The sequence below is a fragment of the Notamacropus eugenii genome, chromosome 5, assembly GCF_028372415.1.
Source record: "Notamacropus eugenii isolate mMacEug1 chromosome 5, mMacEug1.pri_v2, whole genome shotgun sequence".
In the NCBI taxonomy this organism is placed as follows: domain Eukaryota; kingdom Metazoa; phylum Chordata; class Mammalia; order Diprotodontia; family Macropodidae; genus Notamacropus; species Notamacropus eugenii.
In genome coordinates, this window is record NC_092876.1 from 426,023,662 (window position 1) to 426,044,923 (window position 21,262).

At 38.2% G+C, this 21,262-nt stretch overlaps 1 protein-coding gene and 1 pseudogene across 1 annotated transcript in view; both read right to left on the minus strand.

The window, feature by feature from the left end:
• Window positions 1-3,840: 3,840 nt before the first annotated feature.
• The window catches only part of IL10RB (interleukin 10 receptor subunit beta), a 44,249-nt gene continuing 26,827 nt past the window's right edge, over window positions 3,841-21,262 (minus strand). The window contains exons 4-7 of the mRNA XM_072615047.1: window positions 19,487-19,653; window positions 16,330-16,477; window positions 8,930-9,087; window positions 3,841-4,686 (exon numbers count right to left, since the gene is read on the minus strand). Coding sequence (XP_072471148.1) covers window positions 4,456-4,686; window positions 8,930-9,087; window positions 16,330-16,477; window positions 19,487-19,653 — 704 coding nt within the window. The 3' untranslated portion in view covers window positions 3,841-4,455. The remainder of the gene's footprint in view (window positions 4,687-8,929; window positions 9,088-16,329; window positions 16,478-19,486; window positions 19,654-21,262) is intronic.
• On the minus strand, window positions 11,420-12,801 carry LOC140507105 (large ribosomal subunit protein uL3-like; annotated as a pseudogene).

Here is a 21,262-nt window from a genome sequence, read left to right on the forward strand (position 1 = left end):
ATAGATCAAAACTTTATAGAAAATTTGACAGACTTCGAGATTAGCAAAAATGGAAAATTTCAGTAAGAAATCATAACGGACCAAAGAAGGTTAAATTGTTTTCATTCTTATATAGAAAGATGATATATGTAACCCTTCAGAACTTTATCATCACCAGAGGTCATAAAGGAAGTCTAAATTAGGCTAACCTTGTGTGATATTGCTGTTTTTTTCTATAGTCTCAAAAAAAGAATGCAAAATATGGAGAGGAGGAATGCACTGAGAGGGGAGGGAAGAGAAATAAAGAATGGGGAAAATTATCTCAAATAAATGGAGTGCAGAAGGAGGAGTTTATACAAGGGACAGGGCAGTGGGAGGGAGCAGATAACTCTCCTCTGAGCTAGGTAGAGGTGGGAAGAAAATACACATACAGTTGTATATATTCTCCAACATACATATATATATATATACACAGACATGTAATATAGGCACACATATACACATACACACTATATATATATATATATATATATATATATATATATATATATATATATATATATATATATATATATATAAATATATATACATTTTTTTTCTCCAACAGGAAAATAGAGAAAAGGGTTAAAAGAATGGGGAAAAGTAAGAGGGAAGGTAGATTAAGGAAGGCATTGCTCAGAAGCAAAATGGATTAACATAAGGGCAGGGGAAAAAAATAGAAAAGGAAAAGAGAATAGGATGGAAGCGAATACACAGCTGTTGTAACTGTGAATGTAAATGGGAGGAACTCACTCATAAAACAGAAGAGAATAACAAAATGGATTAAAATCCAGAAATCAACAATACATTGTTTATAAAAATCATACTTGAAACAGAAGATATACACAGAGTTAAAATAAGGGGCTAGAGAAGAATCTACTATACTTCAGCTGAAGAAAAAAAAGACAGGCAGAGTAACCATGACCTCAGATAAAAGCTTATACACTATGCCATTTAATGCAGAAGGTCCTGCACAACAGATCCCAGAGCTCTTCCAGTCTAAGATTTCACTGTAGGTATAGTGGCCTTGCTCCAGAGAAATCTGAAAAGAGGTTCTGCTGGTTACTACTGGATGCCTTTAGTGAAGTCATGGAGTCACTGGACTTAGAATTGAAAGAAAATTTAAAGGTCATTTTCATTTAGTCCCTTCATTTTACAGATGAGAAAACTGGGGCCCAAAGAGGTTAAATGACTCCCCACTGTCAAACAGGCTGCAAGTTAACAGTCAGGACTTGAAACTGTGTCCTGTGACTCCAGTGCAAACAGTAGATCACGCTGTCTCTTGTCACCACAAGGGTCAGGAAAGGCTTTCTGTGAAGAGTAGCTCGCTCATGGAGGGGAAGGCTGAAGTTTTGAGTCTGCCAATAGTCCTAGATATTCTCAGAATTGGCAGAAGACCTGAATCTAGGAAACTAGGGTAGCCACCAGAACAATCTTTAGTTCTACAAGGTTAACTAGTTAGTTTGAAGTATCTTAGTACTGGTTCATGACTATCTGTACCAACTCCCTACCTCATTGTATGTCTCCTGGATTCCTCATTATGTACATCCTAGACTTTAGACATATGTATACTCCCTACATCTATCTTGTCAAACAAGACATTGATTGGTAGTGGACTGAGCAATCTTCAGTCAGCACCGACTGCTGGTTAACTATTAGGTCTGAAGACCTGAAAAACACATCTCCCTGTGGCCCTGTCTTGGTCTTTTCCCAGTGAATTCTGGGTAGTGCTCTGTGCAGTAGATACAAAAAGTGTCCTTTAAGAGCTAACCATTCCTTAACCACTCCCCAATCCCACCCCACATCACCTAGTTAGTGTATTTGGCACATGTTTTACTATAGTTTATCCTATATAAACTTTAACTGTTCTAAAGTCCTTAAGAACTTTTACCCTGCTAAAAAGCATAAAAATGAATCTTTGCTACTAACTTGACTTAAAGAATACTTGAATCTGTGAATTCTTCCCAAATGACCCCTGTCCTGCACCCCATTTCTTGAGAGGTTCCTGAACCCCCCTCAAATTGCATCAATTCAACAGATGAGGAAACTGAGGAAAACAGAGTTAAATGGCTTGCCCAGTTCACACAGCTAGTAAATTTCTGAGAGCAGATTTGAACTCAGGTCTATCCTGACTTCAGGTCTAGTGCTCTGTACACTGCACCACCTAGCTGCTCTTTAAATTAAGCTCCTATTGCCCTAAATACCTGGCATTTCTTCTCTTCCACAACTTAATAACAGCTAGCATTTATATAGGACTTTAAGATGTTTGCATAGCTGTATACATGTTTCTCTTGATCCCCCTTGCAAAGGTAGGTGCTTTTGTTATCCCCATTTTATAGATGAAGCAACCAAGGCAAACATGCGTTAAGTGACTTGCCCAAGGTCACATAGCTAGTCAGTTTCAGAAGTAGGATTCAAACTCAGACTTCCTGACTCCAGGACCAGCACTCTATCTAGCAGCACCCAGCTGTCCAGGCAATTGCTTACAGTCAGTAAAGATAGTTGCAAATGGCCCAACCTATCTTATTGAAATCATGGGGCCCAATATATGTCCAGAAATCTGTACTGATTACCCAGGTCTTGTGGGGTACTTGAGGATAATCAGCTTGATTTCCTGGATCTCAGGCAGTGTAGAATAAAGTTGGATGAGTCTTAGAGGGAAGCAGGAGTACCATAGGCATAGAATAATTGAATATTAAAACTGGAAGGGATTTAGACATCATCTAGCCAAAACCTTTCATTTTATAGTTGTAAGGTAGAGTGTTACCCCATTAAGAAAGTGACGGCAGCTAAACTGTGTTGATAACAAGCAGCAGCCAAAGCTAATAACCCTGAGGATATTGAAGGTTATTATCACTGGTCTCTCTTACATGCTAGGGCTGCCTGTAGATACCAGATAAAACTGGAGAGAAATAAAATTTCTAGGTTGCTGATTATTTGCTAGTTGGTTCTGCTGAAATTACAGAACTGATTTATATGGTATCAATGGATAAGTGCTGAAATTGGAATCAGGAATTTTTGTCATCCAGTTCTTTCAGTCACATTTGATTCTTTGTGACCCTATTTGGGGTTTTCTTGGCAAAGATATTGGAGTGATTTGCCATGTCCTTCTCCAGCTTATTTATAGATGAGGAAACTGAGGCAAAAAGGGTTAAGTGACTTGTTCAGGGTCACTCATTAAGTGTCTGAGGCTGCATTTGAATTGAGGTCCAGCCTCTAGGGCCAGTGCTCTGTCCATTGCACCATCTAGCTGCCCTGGAAGATGTTTACTTCTGTCTATAAAAGCAGGTTACAACTGGACTCGAAGCTGGCCCTCCCGATGCTCCTCTACCTTGATGAGTTGAATAAACTCCTGTTAACTTTCACTTCCTGAGTTTGCTTCATTTAATAAGGGTGAAGGCCTGAACAAGGATTTCTTTTAACACAGCATTCCACAAAGATTTATACAGGACAACTACTATGTACAAGGCTCTATAAAGATGACCTACACGTAAATAAATATAACACAAAACAGAGCTGTGCATGAAATATATAAACAAATTTCTATGAAATTTCAGAGATTTGTCATAGACCTGGGATCTATTAAGAATTCACGGAACAGGCAATATTTGAGCTTGGAAAGATAAGAAGCATTTCAAATAAGCAAGGATTGCAAGTTAGGGAAAGGAGGTATTCTTTGGAAGAGGGAACAAAATGAGCAAAGGAAGGGAAGGGCATGTTCCTAAGATTGCAAATTAATAGAAGAAATGTGACTAGAGCTTTTCTCCTCTTAACTCCTGCCTCTTTGATTCAAAATCAAATACATTTCAAAATATTGCAAACTGACATTTAACAGTAGCTCAACTTTACGTAATATTGCACATCTACAAACATTTTATATAATGTTTCTTCACTGGATTCTTAAAACAACCCTGAGAAGGAGGCCATGTCAGTAACAATTGAATTATTCAGCCTTATAATAATTACACAGGTTGTGATATTGACATATTGAATTAAATAGAGAAATACAAGTTAACATGGCATTTTTCATATTACAAGAATAAAAATATAAAAATATTCCTAGTAAAAAATTTTTTGAAAAATATTAGTATTTTGTACAATATTAGATTGCACTGAAGATTTCCCCCTCCTAGAACAGCATATTTTTAGTTAGGGTTTCTGAGGCTCTCGGTTGAATTCATTCCTTCAAATGTTTATTTTTACTTAAATTTGTCACTTGTTTGGCATCGAATAGATAAAAAAGTATTTTAGTGAAAGAAAAATCTCAAAAACACCCTTTATGTTTTCTATTAGTGACCTATCAAGTGGGAAATAACCATAATGTAAGATTTTCTGCCAAATGATCATTTCAAATTATGACCAATTCAGTTATGGAAGGAAGGCTCTTGAGTCAGAGTTTGATCTGAAAGCCTAATTCTGTATTTCACGACATGTTCTTCACTTGGATGACACTGGACAAACTCTCTGAGTGCAATGACCAGGTAGGTGTTGTTTTTCTCCAGAGAGTAGAGATTGTTGCTTTACTTCTGTTGGATAGTCACATGGACCTGTGGTATCATGCCCGATGTTTTCAGATTCTGCTATGACACTTAACTTATCGAAGGATTCACTCTCATTGGGAGATACTGGCAAGAGAAATGAAATGTTGTAGGAAGGCTGTTCCAAATACTGTGGAGGAAAACAGAAAAAAAAATCATGCCTTATCCATTCCTATTTTAAAAATTAAGGCTTACTAAGATTATAATCAGAACTAGTTTGTCTGAAAATATTGAGGTCTATTAATTAATAATTAATTTGTTAAATTAGTCTACCACAGGTTTGCTACATGATCTAGGATAAATCTTATATGCAAAATGTTTATTCTTTTAGGGACAGCTAGGTTGGTACAGTGTATAGAGCAGTGGAGTACCTGAGTTCAAATCTGACCTCACACACTAGCTGTGTAACCCTAGATAAGTCACTTTAACCTTGCTTGCCCACCCCCTCCAAAATGTTTACTCTTGAAAGTCAAGAATATTTTTTGACTTGATTAGGATGCTGTGTGATTAATACTAATTAATGCTAGGGTTACAATATACAGTAGAAGGAGTACTGGACCCTGATTTGATCTTGACTAGTTTCATGACTTTCAAAAAGTCACTTAATCTCTCTAAAACTGAGTTTTCTTATCGAGGCTGGAATATGCTATTTCTTGGGCTTTTCCAACTCTGAAGCTCAATGCTTGTGATATTTTGTATTCTTCATGGCTTTCTCTCCTTTAACATCTAATGTTCTATATGTAGCAACATTTAAAAGTTTTGACTTCTTAATTTTTTCCTTTATTTCTTTCATTTTCCATCCCTTCCTCGTTAGTTTTTTAAAAAAAAAAATCCACTTCTTATATTCCATTTAAAAATCCTTTTAGAAATTCAATCCAATGGAATGAGCACTGGATTCAGGTCACAGGTCAGGTCAGGTCAGGTTGGAGGATTCTGCCTCTTACTACCTTGTATGACCTAGAGACCTTTCTGATCTTCAGTTTTCTCATTAGTAAAATGAGAGGACTGAGCTAGAAGATTCCCAACATGCCTTCCTGGAGGTGGGGGAAGGGCAAGACAGGAAGCAAGAAGGGTCTAAATTTTATGGTTCTAGGGTGATGGCAGCAATTACATCTGGCTTAATACAACTAAGGATTTTTTACTTGCGATTTCTCTTAAAGAGTAAAGGCAAACAACAAGTGAACTTTGAGAAAATAGAGCCCTTCTACATTTCATAAAGTCAGTAGGTTCATACTAAAGTTCTGAGAAATACACTCTTAACTGGCTTGGAGGAAGTGGAATTTGATATCTTCCCTGGTGGTGAGAGCAAACTCGGGTAAAGACGCCTCCCCTTCATCTTCTCACTCAGCCTGCATCTGTACCTGCTGCCAATGCGGTCGTTGGGGTGGGGCAGCAGAGAGAGGAACCAGTGCCTGTTGAAGGCTGCAGCAGCTGCTTCAGTAGAGTAGCATCTACCAGAAACTTGCCTTATCAGATGGGCAGGATTTCCTTTGTGCATCCTCCACAATTAGCTTATGTATCCCCTGAAGGCTCTGGCCCTCTCTTGGTTCTGCTTTGTTTACTTGTAGATGACTGCATCCATAAGGTCATTCCTGAGACCCTTTGGTCTTCATCCCCTTATAAAGTTCATTCCTTTGCTAGGTTTTCTTTATGTAATATGCACTAATTAGTTGTTTACTATGTGGCAGACAGTGTGCTAAGGACTGGGGAAACAAAGGAAAAACAAAAACAGTCCCTGCTACGGATAGAAGATCTTAAATTTTTAGATCAGTTATTATTTCAATCACTAAAAATTTTCCTTAGCAGTCTTCATGTGCCTAATATCAAGCGTATCATTTACCCCTTGAAGTCCTTAGCAGCTCCCAAATTTCCTGCTGTCATTTGTTCTTTGTTCTCAAAGATGACCATAACATTAGGGAGGTGATGCCATGCCATGCAAGTAAATTGGATTTAAATGAGGGAGGGCTGTGCAAAGTCACCAGCCTCACTTTCTCCTCCAGAGTCATCTGGGATCAGTGGCTAGATATAGATCAAGACAACTAGAGATGGCCCAGAATGCAGTGGGGGACCTTGGCCTTTTCAAGCTAAGTTCTTTTAAAGGTCTCAGTTTGAATGAGGTAAAACCTATTCAGTGATTAAGGCTTAATAAAAAATTAGGCAGAGACTGGCCTCTTTACCTAGCTTAAAAAAAAAAAATGATCCAGGAGAGGAAGACCCTCAGGGTTTCCAACCAAAACATATGTCCTAATACTTTTGACAGTACCACCAACACTCATGTCCTCTAAGCTATATGGACTGTGCAGTTCTCTTTTTCAGTGCCCACATTCTCTCTGTCCCTCTCTCTCTCTGTCTCTGTTGCTCTCTGTCTCTCTCTCTGTCTCTGTTGCGCTCTCTCTCTGTCTCTGTTGCTCTCTCTGTCTCTGTTGCTCTCTCTCTCTCTCTTTCTCTCTCTCTCTCTCCCTCCCTTCCTCCCTCCCTCCATATACACTTGCCTTTTTCTGTACACTTTTACAGCCCTTACCTCATTTTCTGTTCCAGTAGTCCTACGTGCCTAGGTTTCTGCACAGCTCACCCTATCTTCTGGCCTTTAACACCTCTCTCTTCTTTTAGTTTCCCTATATACAATGGAATAATTCTCTTCTTAAAGAGAATTGCTTTAGTTATACTGTCTTATTTTCTGAATCCTACCGTGGTTCTCAATTGCTATATGTTTCAACTTAATATTCTTACGCCAAAGCTAGAGCAATAACATTAATCTGCTGCTTCTTTTACTTTGTTTGCCCTAATTAATTTCTTTCTCGGGCAGCCAGGTGACTCGTTGGATATAGTGCTGGACCTGGAGTCAGGAGGACTCATTTTCTTGATGACAAATCTGGCCTAGACACTTACAAGCTGTGTGACCCTGGGCAAGTCACTTAACCTTATTTGTCTCAGTTTTATTATCTATAAAGTGAACTGGAAAAGTATCTTTGCCATGAAAACTCCAAATGAAGTCACAAAGAGCCAGACACAACTGAACAACAACAACAAGTTTTATTCTAGTTTCTGCTAGCATCTCTAATCATGTACATCTTCTTATTCTCTTCCTCTAACAGGTAATTACTGCTTCCTCTCAGGAAATGACTAATTTCTTTTCTGATACTGCCTAAAGCTCACTTTTTGAGGTCTGTTTGAAGCTAGATTGCACCAAGCTTCATTTGCTCTTATGTCTTCGGCATTCCCTGACTACTTGTCTATGTCTCAGGTTATCTGTTAGCTATGCTAGGATTTTATGAATGTGATATGAATTTTGGGTCCTTCTACTTAAATTTGACCTATCTTTTCCTTTAGAATTTAAGCAATGTAAAGGATAGAGAATGTGTCTCTGGTCTCCCCTTTATTAATGTTGCAGTTTATGATGGTGGAATGACTACATCGCTCTTTAGCCAAATGCATCCAGTACTTGGGGGATATGGATCAAAACATTTATTTATGGGCAAACAGTTTGGCCTTCCAGAAGCATGGAGCAGATTTTAACATATCATTGGAGATTCAAGAAAACACTATCTTCTCACTCTACAATTAGACAGCTATTCCTTTGAGGTAAACATTTTTTCTAGGCTTCTTTTAAAATGTAAATACTCCTTACATTGGAGGTCATTAAGAATGGCTAGTACCAATTATGACTAATATAGAAAAATGTTTTACATGTTTGCATATATATAACCCATATAAAATTGCTTACCATTTTAGGAAGTGAGAAAGGGAAGAAGAAAGGATCAGAACTCAACACTTTGTATAAATGAAGGTTAAAAATTGTCTTTAAATATAATTGAAAAAATGCTATAAAAAAAGAATGACTAGTACCTGAACATGGATTAATTTAGCAAATTACTCCCACTACATCACTGGACATTTGGGACAAAAAGAAACCCATTCAAAGGGGGTAAGGAGAAAGAGTCAAGAAGGGGAAGGTGGAGAGTTTTGGAAGACAAATTACCTATTTCATAAGTCTGCCTTATGTTGACCTTGAATATAGACTTCGCTGATTTGCACATTTCAGCAGGGCAGAGTTATCAACATACCATGCATGTGTCATTTTCAACTGTTTGGAAGTTGATAACCCTAGCAAGGGAATGCATATATCTTCTTTTGGAACACAAAGGCAAAGATTTGGGATTCATGATGTGATCCTGGGCAAATAACTTTATAGGGCTAGAGTTTACCTATCTATGAAACAATGCGTATAAGGTAAATACACAGACAGGGAAGAGGACTGCTTAAATATTTCACATACACACACACACACACATATATATTTGTATGCATGTATATGTGTATATATGGGTGTGTGTGTATATATATGTTCTTATTATATATATATATAAACATACCTCTTTCAGATGCTGAGGAAAAGAATATCCAGGGAAGGCTGCACATTTTAGTTTTTTGTAGAAGTACCACAGTATGCAGAAACAACCAAACACCAACATTAACACCACTATCATGGATACAATGGGCACAGTAATATAAGTCCAGTATGGATGTGACCCTATGGGAGAGAAAGACAGAATTTCTTTCAAGAATTCAATTTTTCCAAAGTTTATTTTCACAGTCATTAGAAAACATCTTCTGACATCAATTGCAGATACAGAAAAAATTGTAAAGAGAGAGGGCAGCCAGCTCAAGAGTGGAAGTTAAGATGCAGGCTTTTCCCATTTATATTTTCAAAGGCTGGTTTCCATACATGTTTTTTGTATCCAAAGAATAAGAATGTGTCTCCTTATTTATTATAATGTAACAATGAAACAACAGACTTGGAATTAACTGATTTTCTTTGAAAGTGCCAATTCAAGTTAGTACTTGAGAATTCAATCCAATAAATGATGGGACAGTGCTAGGGAGTTCAAATCTGGTCTCAGACACTTACTAGCTGTGTGATCCTGGGCAAGTCACTTAGTCCTGTTTACCTCAATTCATCATCTGTAAAATGAGCTGGAAAAGGAAATGGCAAACCACTCTCTACCAGGAAAACCCATGCCTTGAAGAGTTGGATATGACTGAAAAGTCCCTGAACAAAAGGTGCCAGGAACTGTGTTAAGCACAAGGGATACAAATAAGAAAAAGAGACAATCCCTGACCTCGAAGAACTTACAATCTGTGACGGGGGTAGGTAGAGGGGGAGACAACACACAAAAGGAAGCTTGAAGCCCAGAGGAGGGAGAGGTAGGGTAGAGGGTGCCAGAAGTGGGAGCATGTTTCAGGTAGAGTCAAAGCCTGCTGATGGAGAATGGAGTTACCAGGAAAGTCATGAGTTGTCTAAAGAACACTTGGGAGGACTGAAGTGCTCCACACTCCAGCCCTCCAACCAAATGGGAGAAGCCACTGAGGGTGAGTTGAAAAGATGAACTGGAGTTCTTCTTCAAGGTGATAAAATTTCTGTTGAGTAGCTTATCCTGGATGGGTGAGTATAAAGTGGGCATATTGTTCCTGGAGATAATTTCTCTTTGTCCGTGAGTGACATAACCAAAGTCACATCCCCAGCCCTTCATTAGAAATAGGTCCATGTCACATTACAATATCCATTCTTTTCATTAAATGTTAATCAATCAAAGTTGATTGCCACTTGTTGGGAATATCCCCTCTTCTAAGGGCATGTAAGAGTCAAGAAGCTACCATGATCCTGTTTGGATTTAGGAGAGATAGCCAAAGGTAATAATTAATAAAATGATTAATTACCCAGAAACTATGTCTCTTGAACCTTTTATACATCACATTGAGCTAAGGAAATCTCATCAGGATTCCATAAAGAAAAAGACTGCCAGACCCAATATTTAGTAGGTACCTCCCTTGGCCACACACGTTCTTTCTACATGTACTTCACTATTATTACACTTTAAACTTGAGTCCAGTGTCTCCAGGGAACTTAAGTTTTTGTGGGGGGGGGGGTGTGTGTGTGGGAAGGGATGATTTATTAACTGTTCGTTTTTCTACATCTTCTCAGTAAAGCCCTTTTCTAAAAGCTAATAGTCCAGTCATATCCAACTGTTTGTGACTGGTGAACCAACTGTCTGTGGGGTTTTCTTGGCAAAGATACTGGAAGAGTTTGCTGTTACTGTCTCCAGTTTTACACAAGCAGGGCTCAAGTGACTTGCACAAGGTCATATAGCTAGTAAGTGTCTGGGGTCATATTTGAACTCAGGTCTTTCTGACTCCAGAACCAACAGACTGATAATGGTGAGGACACCAGAAGGGAGCTCATGAACTGCAGAACTAGAAATCCCAACCTCTCAGGGTCATCCTTAGGGGAGCAAGAGACATTGTTCTCTAAGGATCCAAACTGTTTCTGCAAGTGCAAGTTGGGGGAATGAACTCTGAGGAGGGGGCTACAAGAGGGAATCTGACGTTGACTTTTCCTGTTGTGCTCTGCCAACCTCATAGACTCCACTATCTTTCAGCAATTTTAAATCTTTCAGCCCATTCAAAAGTTCAGATCTTGGTAGAAGTGATAGTGGTTTAGTCACTTTGGAGTCTAAAAACGGTTTTATCTTTCTATTTCATGCAACAAATATATTGTAAACTATAATGTAAGTATTTTCTTCTTTGGCTACAGGAAGATGAGGAGATAAAATCTCAATGGAAAATGAGACAGAGATTATAGTTCAAAATTTTCCTGAAGAAAAAAATGAGCCAATTTATAATAAACTGATAAAATAATATATGTGAATCATTTTGTATTTTAAAACCTATACCAAGCTGAGAGGAACTGGAGTCAAGGGAAGGGGGAAATCCTTTTGCATTTAAGAAAACATGCAGAATTATCTATAGCGTGAGCATTAATCCTTTACATTCTGAGATGTAATCCCCTATCTTCTACATGTGGAGGCTACTAATAGGGCCCCTTCTATTTTTTTTTTAATTGTGAAAAATTTATTGAGAATCCACCAGCTCCAAATTGGTCTGGAAACATCAGGCAGCTTCTTCTTTTGCGACTTGGTCCTTTTTGAGTGGTCTCATGAAAGCTTTTCTTCTCTTCCACAGTCTGGAACCGACCGTGGCCAAATTTGGATGTGGTGTCAATAAACTTTAGATCATTCTTCTCCAGGGCACGACGTTTGGTCTGTACCAGCAGAGGCTTTCGCAGGGTGAGGACATGCTTCTTGGTCCCAACGACACAGCCTTTCAGCATGATAAAGTCATTGGTCACTTCACCATAGTGGACAAAACCTCCCAGAGGATTGATGCTCTTGTTGGACAGATCATAATCTGTGGATGCATTGTTTTTTATCAGTTTGCCATCCTTGATCTGGTAGCCCTGGCCAATCTTGTAGATCTTTTTGTTGATCTCAGTGCGATGGTGGTAGCCCTTCTGACCAGCTCAAGCCATAGAGAAGGCTACCCGGGCGGGATGCCAAGCTCCAATACATGCCACCTTATGCAGTCCTCGATTGGTTTTTCGGGGCAGTTTCTTGGTGTGCCAGCGGCTAGTGACACCTTTGTAATCCTTGCCCTTCATCACCCCAATGACATCAATCATCTCGTCTTGCCCAAACATGGTGGACATGGGCACCTGCTGCTCCAGCTTCTCACGGGCTCAGTCCAGTTTCTCAGCCACGCTACTGCCATTCACCTGGATCTCCATCAGGTGAGACTTCTTCTGCCTCAGAGGGAGCAGGCGCATCTGGGTGTGGGCAATGATGCGGATCACCTGGCAGTACTTCTTCATGCTGCTCAAGTCTTTCTCCAGCTGCTTTTTGCCATCCTCAGCTTGCCACTTTTTGCAATCCTTGGTGAAGGCCTTCTTCTTGGACTTATGCCAATGCTTATAGAAGTGCCTCTTACACTCATCATTGATGTGTTCAGCAAAGATGGTTTTAAAGCTCCGTAGGCCTGGTGGGGTTTGCACGTAACCCACAATGCCCACAATGACCATGGGAGGATGTCACAGCCTCAACCACTTCCTTCTTATTGACCTTTGAGCCGGGCCTGTCCACCTCTCGAACAATATGGGTCATGCCTGCCTTGTAGTCCAGAAAGACAGTCAGATGGATGGGCTTGGAGGAAACATCTTTGGGGAAGCTCTTAACCTTCCCCCGGTGCCTGCTGCTTCTCTTTCAAGGCAGGAAGCCCAGAGAGCCATGACTGGGAGCAGAGAACTTCCGGTGGGACATGCTGCTGCTGCTGTATCTGCGGCTGCTGCCAAGGTGAGTTTGGAGAGCGGGCCCCTTCTATTTTAAAGCCAGAGCATACCTTATACTACATTATTTAAAATATATTTACTTTTATTATTGGGAAACCAGGAATTTAGAAAAAAAAAACTATACCCAGACAAATGGCTTAGCTCATATCAGCAATCTGAGAGGAAAGAAGAGAGAGCTAGAAAGCAGAGAGGCAAGGAATGGGTTTATTCATTACTTATCAATTCTGTACAATACTGGTAATTTTCATTTTAACTAAGAGCAGGTATACAAGAAAGACCATTAATAGAAATTTAATGGAAAAGCTGGAGGGCTAGGTCTGAATGGACAGGAGAAGAAAGTTTTACCTCATACTCCTCTCTTCATATAATCTCTGTTCCTACCAAACTGGATGATTTCTCCATATTTCATACACATCTTGCACCTTGCTTTCATACCTGAGTGTCTTTTTTTCTTACTGTTTGCTATACCTGGACTATTTCTTACTGCTCTCATCTGTCCTTGCCCTCATTTTTCCCTCCCCACTTCGCTTGACTCTCTCTAACCTTATGACAATCTCTGATCATTAAAATTCTATCTTCAAAGTTTAGCTTAAATGCATCCTTTCCTCATAGCAAGTTTTAAGAAGCTGGAAACCTTAGCTGGTTGAGTTAGGACATGGTGATTGCCCTGCTCACAAACCTAACGGGTATCATCACAAACCTAAATGTGATTTAGGACTGGAACTGAAGAAATCGTCAGGCAAGAAAAAGAGGCCCTGAATGTTCTGCCCTCCAGTGGTCCTCCTGTACTTTGAGCTGAAATGCTACAAGTAGAAATATGGCTGATCTCCTGGATTTCATTGTTTCCAGTGCAAATCTTCCTGCAAAACTCTGAAACTCAACTCTGAAACTCAACTCTGAAACTTCTGCCCACTCAGTACCTCGTCTTTCCTCTCTCCATCTTCTCAGTTTCCATTTCCAGGGCAGCTATCTCTATTTCCCACCTGGCTGCATATCTTTATCATTCTCTCATACCCATTTCTCATCACGTCCACACCTGGGTAACCCTTCTTCCTGGTTTTTCAGCTACTTTTTATGTGTTGCTTTCCCTGCTTAAATTGGGAGCTTCTCAAGGGCAGGGATTGTCATTTTCTCTATTCATATAGTACTGTGTGTGAAACACATTAGACACTTACAGACGGTTATTTACTTATTTACTGACTGAACGTGGAGGAACGTGTTTCTCTTTAGTTCCTAGGATCTACGTGATGGGACAAGAGGGAATCTAGAAGAGTACCGAGAAACAAGTTTGGGTAAAGGGATGTCAGAAGACAGAACTCTGGGAGACGGCCCTTGAAATTAGGAACACTGAGTGGGTGTTCTTGAGGGGGTACTTCTAATACCAGCCAGTTTTCCAGAACCAACCACAAAGGGTGTTCTCTACACACACCTCTCCAGACAGATCTTATGGCTGATGTTCGTGTTTGGTGCCTCCATCTCAGCCAGCAACCAGAGTGTATTTAACCTATACTGCTATAACACTTGTTTTAAAAATGCAAATCTATTCCAACACAATTCATATAGTAGGAGTTAGATGAATATAACTCAAATTTTTCATTTGCTCATGTGCAATTTTGTCTGGGAGAAACAGATTGCAGAAAATCTCAGCACTTCACCATAAGTCATAAATTGCAATTCTTCTGTTACACAAACAAACCAAGTCTTTTCCAAGGTAAAGTGTCATTTATTGTATATCTTCTGGTAGATAGAAGATAACTGGTACGCACCTATGCAGTCTACCCACAAACCCACCACCTTCTGCTGTGCTCATCCCCTCCCGGAGTTGTGGCCCACTGAGGCCACCCTCTTAACTGTAGCTGTCCACTTTGCCAGCCCAAACCTTTGGGAACTGGGGACACAAGCCAAGGGCAGCCGTAGGCCACATTTTTAGTATAGTATTTACATATTTATTTAGATAATGTATAAAACAGAATGACCCCCTCAAGAACACACTCAGCATGCTGTTTTATTGGGTTCTTATCCCCTTTTAAGAAATACGTCAATGATGAAGTATTTGAATGTTGTTCTCCTAAACCCACTTTTCTCATAAGCCCTTGGATTTTTATTGCATCATTTTGCACAGCGTGGTGATTTTTTAGGAATGTGTATGTCGAATGACAGCAGAACTGGCAGCATTTTGAATTATGCCACATGTTTACAGTATTGGGTGTGAGATTTGAGTATTGACATTGGGTGCTAAACAATTTCTTAAGCCCTCCCCAACATTTGTGGCAATTAGTGACCCTGGCTGCACAGATCATGCAAGGCAAAGGTTCTAAGAGTAGATTGTAGTGGGAAGAAATTTGGGTCAGGCCACAGTGAAGGTCAGGTTCAAGCCACCATCTAACAGAGAGAAGCTCCCCTTAGGAGTACATAAGGATTGTATCACTTCCTTGGAGGCTCCTCATACCTGCTGAATACAAGTGGGCTACTTTTCCCAGCATGCCTCCATAGGAAAGAAAGCTGTGCAAAGCTGTTGTCTGTCTCTATTTTCTACGTATCAGCTGAGAGAAAAGCCAATCTTCCAAATTCATGTTTGAGAGGTTTTTTTGGTGGAGGCAAGAGCAGATGGATTTCTGCCCACATGAGAGGGCAGCCAGGATGGGAGACAATCCAAACAGCTGATCATAAGAAAAAATGACTGAGGGAACTAGGGGTGTGCAAATATAGAAGAACTGGAGGAGGTATGACAGTTATCTCTAAATACATGAAGGACTGCCAAATGGAAGATTTAAATGTACTCACTATAGCTTCAATGGGTAGAATGAAGTCCAATGAGTGGATATCATAGGCCTTAGCTTAATATAAATAAATATCATTCTAAGAATTGAGAAAGGTCTAAAAATGAATGGGCCACCTTGGAAAGAAGTGAACTCTCATTTCTTGGAAATATTTGAGAAGACGTTAGATAACCACTTGTTGGGGATATTGTAGAGTTCTAAATTAGGGAGGATACTGGACTATGTCTGAGACTATGATTCTTTTAAAACCTGGGTAAAGCAATAGAAATCTCAAAGATGGCAAAATTATAGAGCTAACATTTTAGAATTATATGGAAAGTGAAATTTTTGGAGTGAATGACTGTCTCCACTTTGTCCTATATTCACTAGTTTGCTGTGTGTATGATCTCTGTATGAACTGTAAGACCATATGCAGCAACTGTTTTCCTTCAATGTCTTCTCTCCTCCTTCAATTTGTGCAAAAAGACTTAATTGCTAAAAAAAGAAGTATTTCGGAGTCTTTGGAATATTACCCTCCATCATTTAGCCTAATATCTGTAATAACAAGGATACAACTATCTCTTGTAGCTAATGATACACAATTTCCTTAACAAGTATACTTTATTTCCTTTTTGTAACCAGCCACAATGAGCAACTGTCTTTTTTTTCTGTATAAATATTGTTAGCTGAATTGTGAACGAAACATTCCTCTTTGACTGCTCGCAGAGAATATTACACTCTGATTATAATAAAACCTGTACTGTATAATAAGAATTATGCTGGTTTAACTGGCATTAGCTGGTTGAATTGATAAGAAAATTCATGCAACACTTACCATTATCTGTTGTTTCAGCACAGATAGGCTGGCTCCATTCTCCACTTTTGTTCGTATCAGTTACAAACCCCTGAACTTGAACACAATAAACCGTCCAAGGATCCAGATCAGTAAGGACTTCAGAGTCATGTGGGACAGTTTTTTCCAACTAAAATTGAAGATGAACAGAAGGAAAATGACACAGATCAAGAACAATTTAATTTTGCAATGACCAGTTATAACACATACTCAATTCTTATAAGACATACTAGGACAAGTATTAAAGTGATTACTATATCCCACTTCTCTCTAGGAGCACCTCATTTAACTGGTAATGATTCTTGATCAGCATTCTACTCCCTTAATATGTCAAGAGGTCAAATTTGTTTCTTTCACTTTGCAAGGTAAATACACATAATATATTATCCCTCACTCACTGATCTTCTTAATCTGATTCTAACCAACAAAGAGCAACTAGTTGCCACAATAGTGACCACTCCATCTTAGATTTAATAAATGAGGAAGATAGGAAAGTTGAGTTTAGTTTGACAAGCACCCTAGAATTTGAGAGAGTGGATAATAATGGGTTCAGAGAGAAAATAGGTATGATTCTCAATAACAAAATGCTAAAGCTAAAAAAGAGAAATAATTCTGATGAAGAAAAGAGGGGCAGAACTTTTTCAAGTGAACAATATGGACACATATGGATCTTAGCAACCAATGTAGATTTTATTTTATTGATATCTATTGTCTTTGCATCCTTATCATTTTGTCTTTCTACTCTTGATTAAGCTCTACTTTGTGACAAAGGAAAATAATTAAGCAATAATATCTACTGGTTGTTGTCCTTCGTCTTCAAAGAGGACCAAAATGACATCTCCATTGTAAAGTGAAATTTCAGTGTGTCCAACTGTGGCTGATCAGACCAATACAAGCTTGGTACGCTCTACCACAGGTTGGGCACACATAGTCTGTATGAATACTTGGGGTGGATATCCCACATTTGCACATCCCACGTTTACTTTTTGCTGTCTTAATTCCACTTTGCTCAAAGAGCACAGCATCTTTTGATATCTACTACTAGATCTGACAACATGTTCAAGATGTGTCCTACTCTGTCCCAAGAGTGGGAGAGCTATGTGCTCTCTGGGACCCTTACTGGTTTTTCAATGACTCAAAATTTGATTTTTTTTAGTTAACTTTTTCTTATGTTTATACATTAGGGTTGTATATATTTTTCTCTTGGTTCTGCTTATTTTGTTGCGTTCACATAAATCTTTCCATGTTTCTTTAAATTCCTCATATTCATCTTCTCTTACTGCATAACAATGTTCTACTTCATTTAAACATCGCAGTATTTTTTCAGTGGTTCTGCAGTTAATGGCTAGCCACTTCATTTCTGGTTTTTTGCTACCACAAAGAGTGGTACTATGAGTATTTTGGTAGATAATGGATCTTTGTTTCTGTCTTTGACTTCGTCTGGTTATATGCCTAGCACTGGAATTTCTGGGTGAAAACTTATGGACAAACTAGTTTATTCATTTTCCTGCATACTTCCTAATTGAGATTCAGAATTAACTCACTTCACAGCTCTACCATGTGGATTAGTGTGCTTTCCTCCTTCCTCATATTACAATAAATGTTAATGACTTTTCTGTGTGACCAAGTTCTATGGTATGAGCTACTAATCCTGTGAATTAACTTAGTTACAGGTTTTTTTTGGGTGTTTTTAAAGTATGTGATCACATCATCTTCAAATAAGGATGATTTTGTTTTCCTTTCGATGACGATGCTCTTTAATCTTATTGAAGTATATTATTTCTAGAACTTTTTTAGAGCTATGTCAAATAATAGTGGGCAGAGACAGTGTATCCGATTTCCTCCTGTTTGTACCGGTAGACATGGTAAACAATGAGTTTGTGTTTTTGATCATATTAATGAAAAGCCTTATAATCCTTTTTAGGTTTTTTTTAAAACATGAATGAATGCTGTAGTATATTGAAAGATACTTTGCATTTATTGAAATAATCATGTACCTTCTATTATCCTTGATTGTGTAATTATGACAATTTTCTTTAACAGTTAATTATTTATGCATTACTGTTATGAAAGCAATCTGGTCATAGTGGATTATTTTCTGGCTCTAAGAGGCAGGTTGGTTTTAAATGATACAGAAGCAACCTTGAATTCAGGAAGAAATTCTGAAGATGCAAAAAGAAATAATTCTAATGAGGAAGAAAAGGGGAAACTTATCTTAAAGGAACAATGTGGATGCACAGGTATCTTCACAAATAACTTAAATTTTATTTTATTTTTAAAATATAAGTTTCATATCTGACACATACTGTTTAATTTACCTTGGGCAAAATCACTTAACCTCTCAGTGCCATAGACAACTCTCTAATATTCCAAGAAGCAGATAAGGTGCTGACCTGCATTAATAAAGAGAATTTCCTCACCTAGGAGTTCTGTATGCCAAAAACAAAAAACCAACAACAAACCCACAACTCAATCAACTCTATTTATGAGAACCTTTTTAAAAAAATGTGCATTACTATTCATTAATGAGATTGGTCTCTTTCTCTGTTTTGTCTCTCCCTGGTTTGAATAGCAGGACCTACATCACACCAAAATGATCTGGAGTGCTTTTTCTTTCCATTTTAAAGATAATTTTTTTGAGAGCATAGTTTTTAATTACTTTAAAATATTTGACATAATTAATATAGCTAGATATAGCTACATAGGTTTGACCAATTTAATTTTTCCCCCCTAAAAGGCAAGGAAGCTGTTTCTGATGCTTGATTGATCTTGGGGCTCAGACTTGAGACTTGACACAGCTTCTTAGTTCATTAAGGGCATGAGAAAGCTCATGAGGAGTCTGCAGCCCTCAGACTTGGTAGATGTCTCATTGCCATACTAGTTACCACATCCTGCTCATCTGATACATTCCTGTATGGAGACAAGAGAGACCCTGTCTACCTGAAACAATGCTGTGTCTTTGCTGAATATTCTTTTTCTTCTATGGCAATGTAAATCCTTTTGCCTTGTAGATAGTCTATCTACACAGTTTAATTTCATTCTAATTTTGAACTTGAATGACCAGATTAGCTTGAAATAGGGCTCCCTACAAGAGAAACCTCAATAATTCTGCAAAAGAGAGGCAAAACCCCCAACTTACCTTATCATTGGTATCATTTTTCCAGTATTGTACTTTGTAAGTCCATGTGTAATAATACTCTTTTAAAGTCCACATGTCAGGCTCATTTTCAACTTTAGGACTTGAGAAGTGTAAATGTAAAGAACCAGCCAGTGATTCTATTTGTATTTCAGGAGGTCCAATGATGGCTAAATGGGAGAACAAAGGAAAATCACACAACATTTCATTGTCCACCAAGATAGGTAACATAAGGAAAGCAAATGAGAATAAATCCTTAGACCTAAAATAAGGCAAGCAGTGGTCAAGTCAGCCTTCAGTATAAATATTAAATATGACATGCATAGCATGTCAATGTACATCATTGCTATTATGAACTACCATTATGGCAAAAATGAATGCTATCCTGAGCTGGTGAAAGTTGGCAAGTCATGCCTGTGGGGAAGTCACCAAAAGAGATCTTCATAGTAATTATTTTTCATCAAATTCTTATGGCTGATTTAATAAATAGTCTCAGACATGGTGGTATGGTAAAATGGAAAGAGTGCTGGAATTGTCTGTCTTCGTTCTGACACTCACTAGTTCTGTGACCATAGACATTTATCTTTTCTGTTTCAGTTTCACACTGTTGTTTTTGTAAAATGGAGATCATATTTGCACTACCTAACTTACCAGGCTGGGTGTTTTTTTGTAAACTTTGAAGTACTATATAAGGAGTTGTTATTAATGTTTTTACTTTCACATACAGAAACATTTCATTTAGCTGGAATTTTGGGAGTAATGAGTGGTGTATATAAATGGATTTTTCCAGATATATGAAGTATCTTTTATTTTTTTCAGTTTTCATTCTTTTTTGATTTTTATTTTTTTATTGGATTAGGATTTTATTTTATTTTTTTCTCCTCAAATTTATTTATTTATTTGTTTTCAATTTTCAACAATCACTTCCATAAGTTTTAAATTTTCTCCTCTTCCTTTCTCCCTCCTATAATGGTAATTTAGGTGGAAAGATCTTTACCATTCATTAATAGGCCCATGTGACCTGCCTGGGTCACAAGGAAGTCTGAGTCACCTGGAGCCTGTGGTGGAAGGAGTTTGCTGAATGGGTGGAATCAGTTACCTGGAAAAAGTTAAAAGCCAAGAGAGGCTGTCAAAGATAAGGACGTCCGACGATATTGTGCATGGTCCTGGATGGTGGCCCTCCCTTTTGGAGATTCATCCACCTCTATAACATCTGACTTGTATAATAGTAGACTACTCATTACCTTGTATAAAAGTAGACCACCCTGCATGCCTCTCCCCAAATGATCTAAATTCTCTCCTTTTTACTTTTTATCCTTCTTTCTCCTATTTCTCTTTGTTCTTGCAACCCTTCAGCATGGGTAAGCCCAAACTTTTCATCCTATGATACCTTTTTTAGGGAAACTTTTTTTTACCAGGAGTTTTGGAGAGTTCATTTGCTTCAATGATTTCTTCTAACCTCTTCATGTGATATAAATTCATCGATAATTTATAATTCTTTTTTTTTAAAAAATTCAAACTATCTAGCTGTGTAATTATGGACAAACTAATTAATTCCTCTAGATATTTGTTTTCTCATCTACAAAATAAAAGGGTTGGATTAGATCAGAATTTTCTAAACGGTAAAAGGGGTATATGAAGTAATGAACAAAATTATTAGATATTTCTAACTCCTATATAAATACATCCACTTTCTAAAATGAAAATAAGTTAATATAAAAACCAACAAAAGTGATACTAACATGATAAACTGACTGACAGAGTGTGAAATGGTAATTA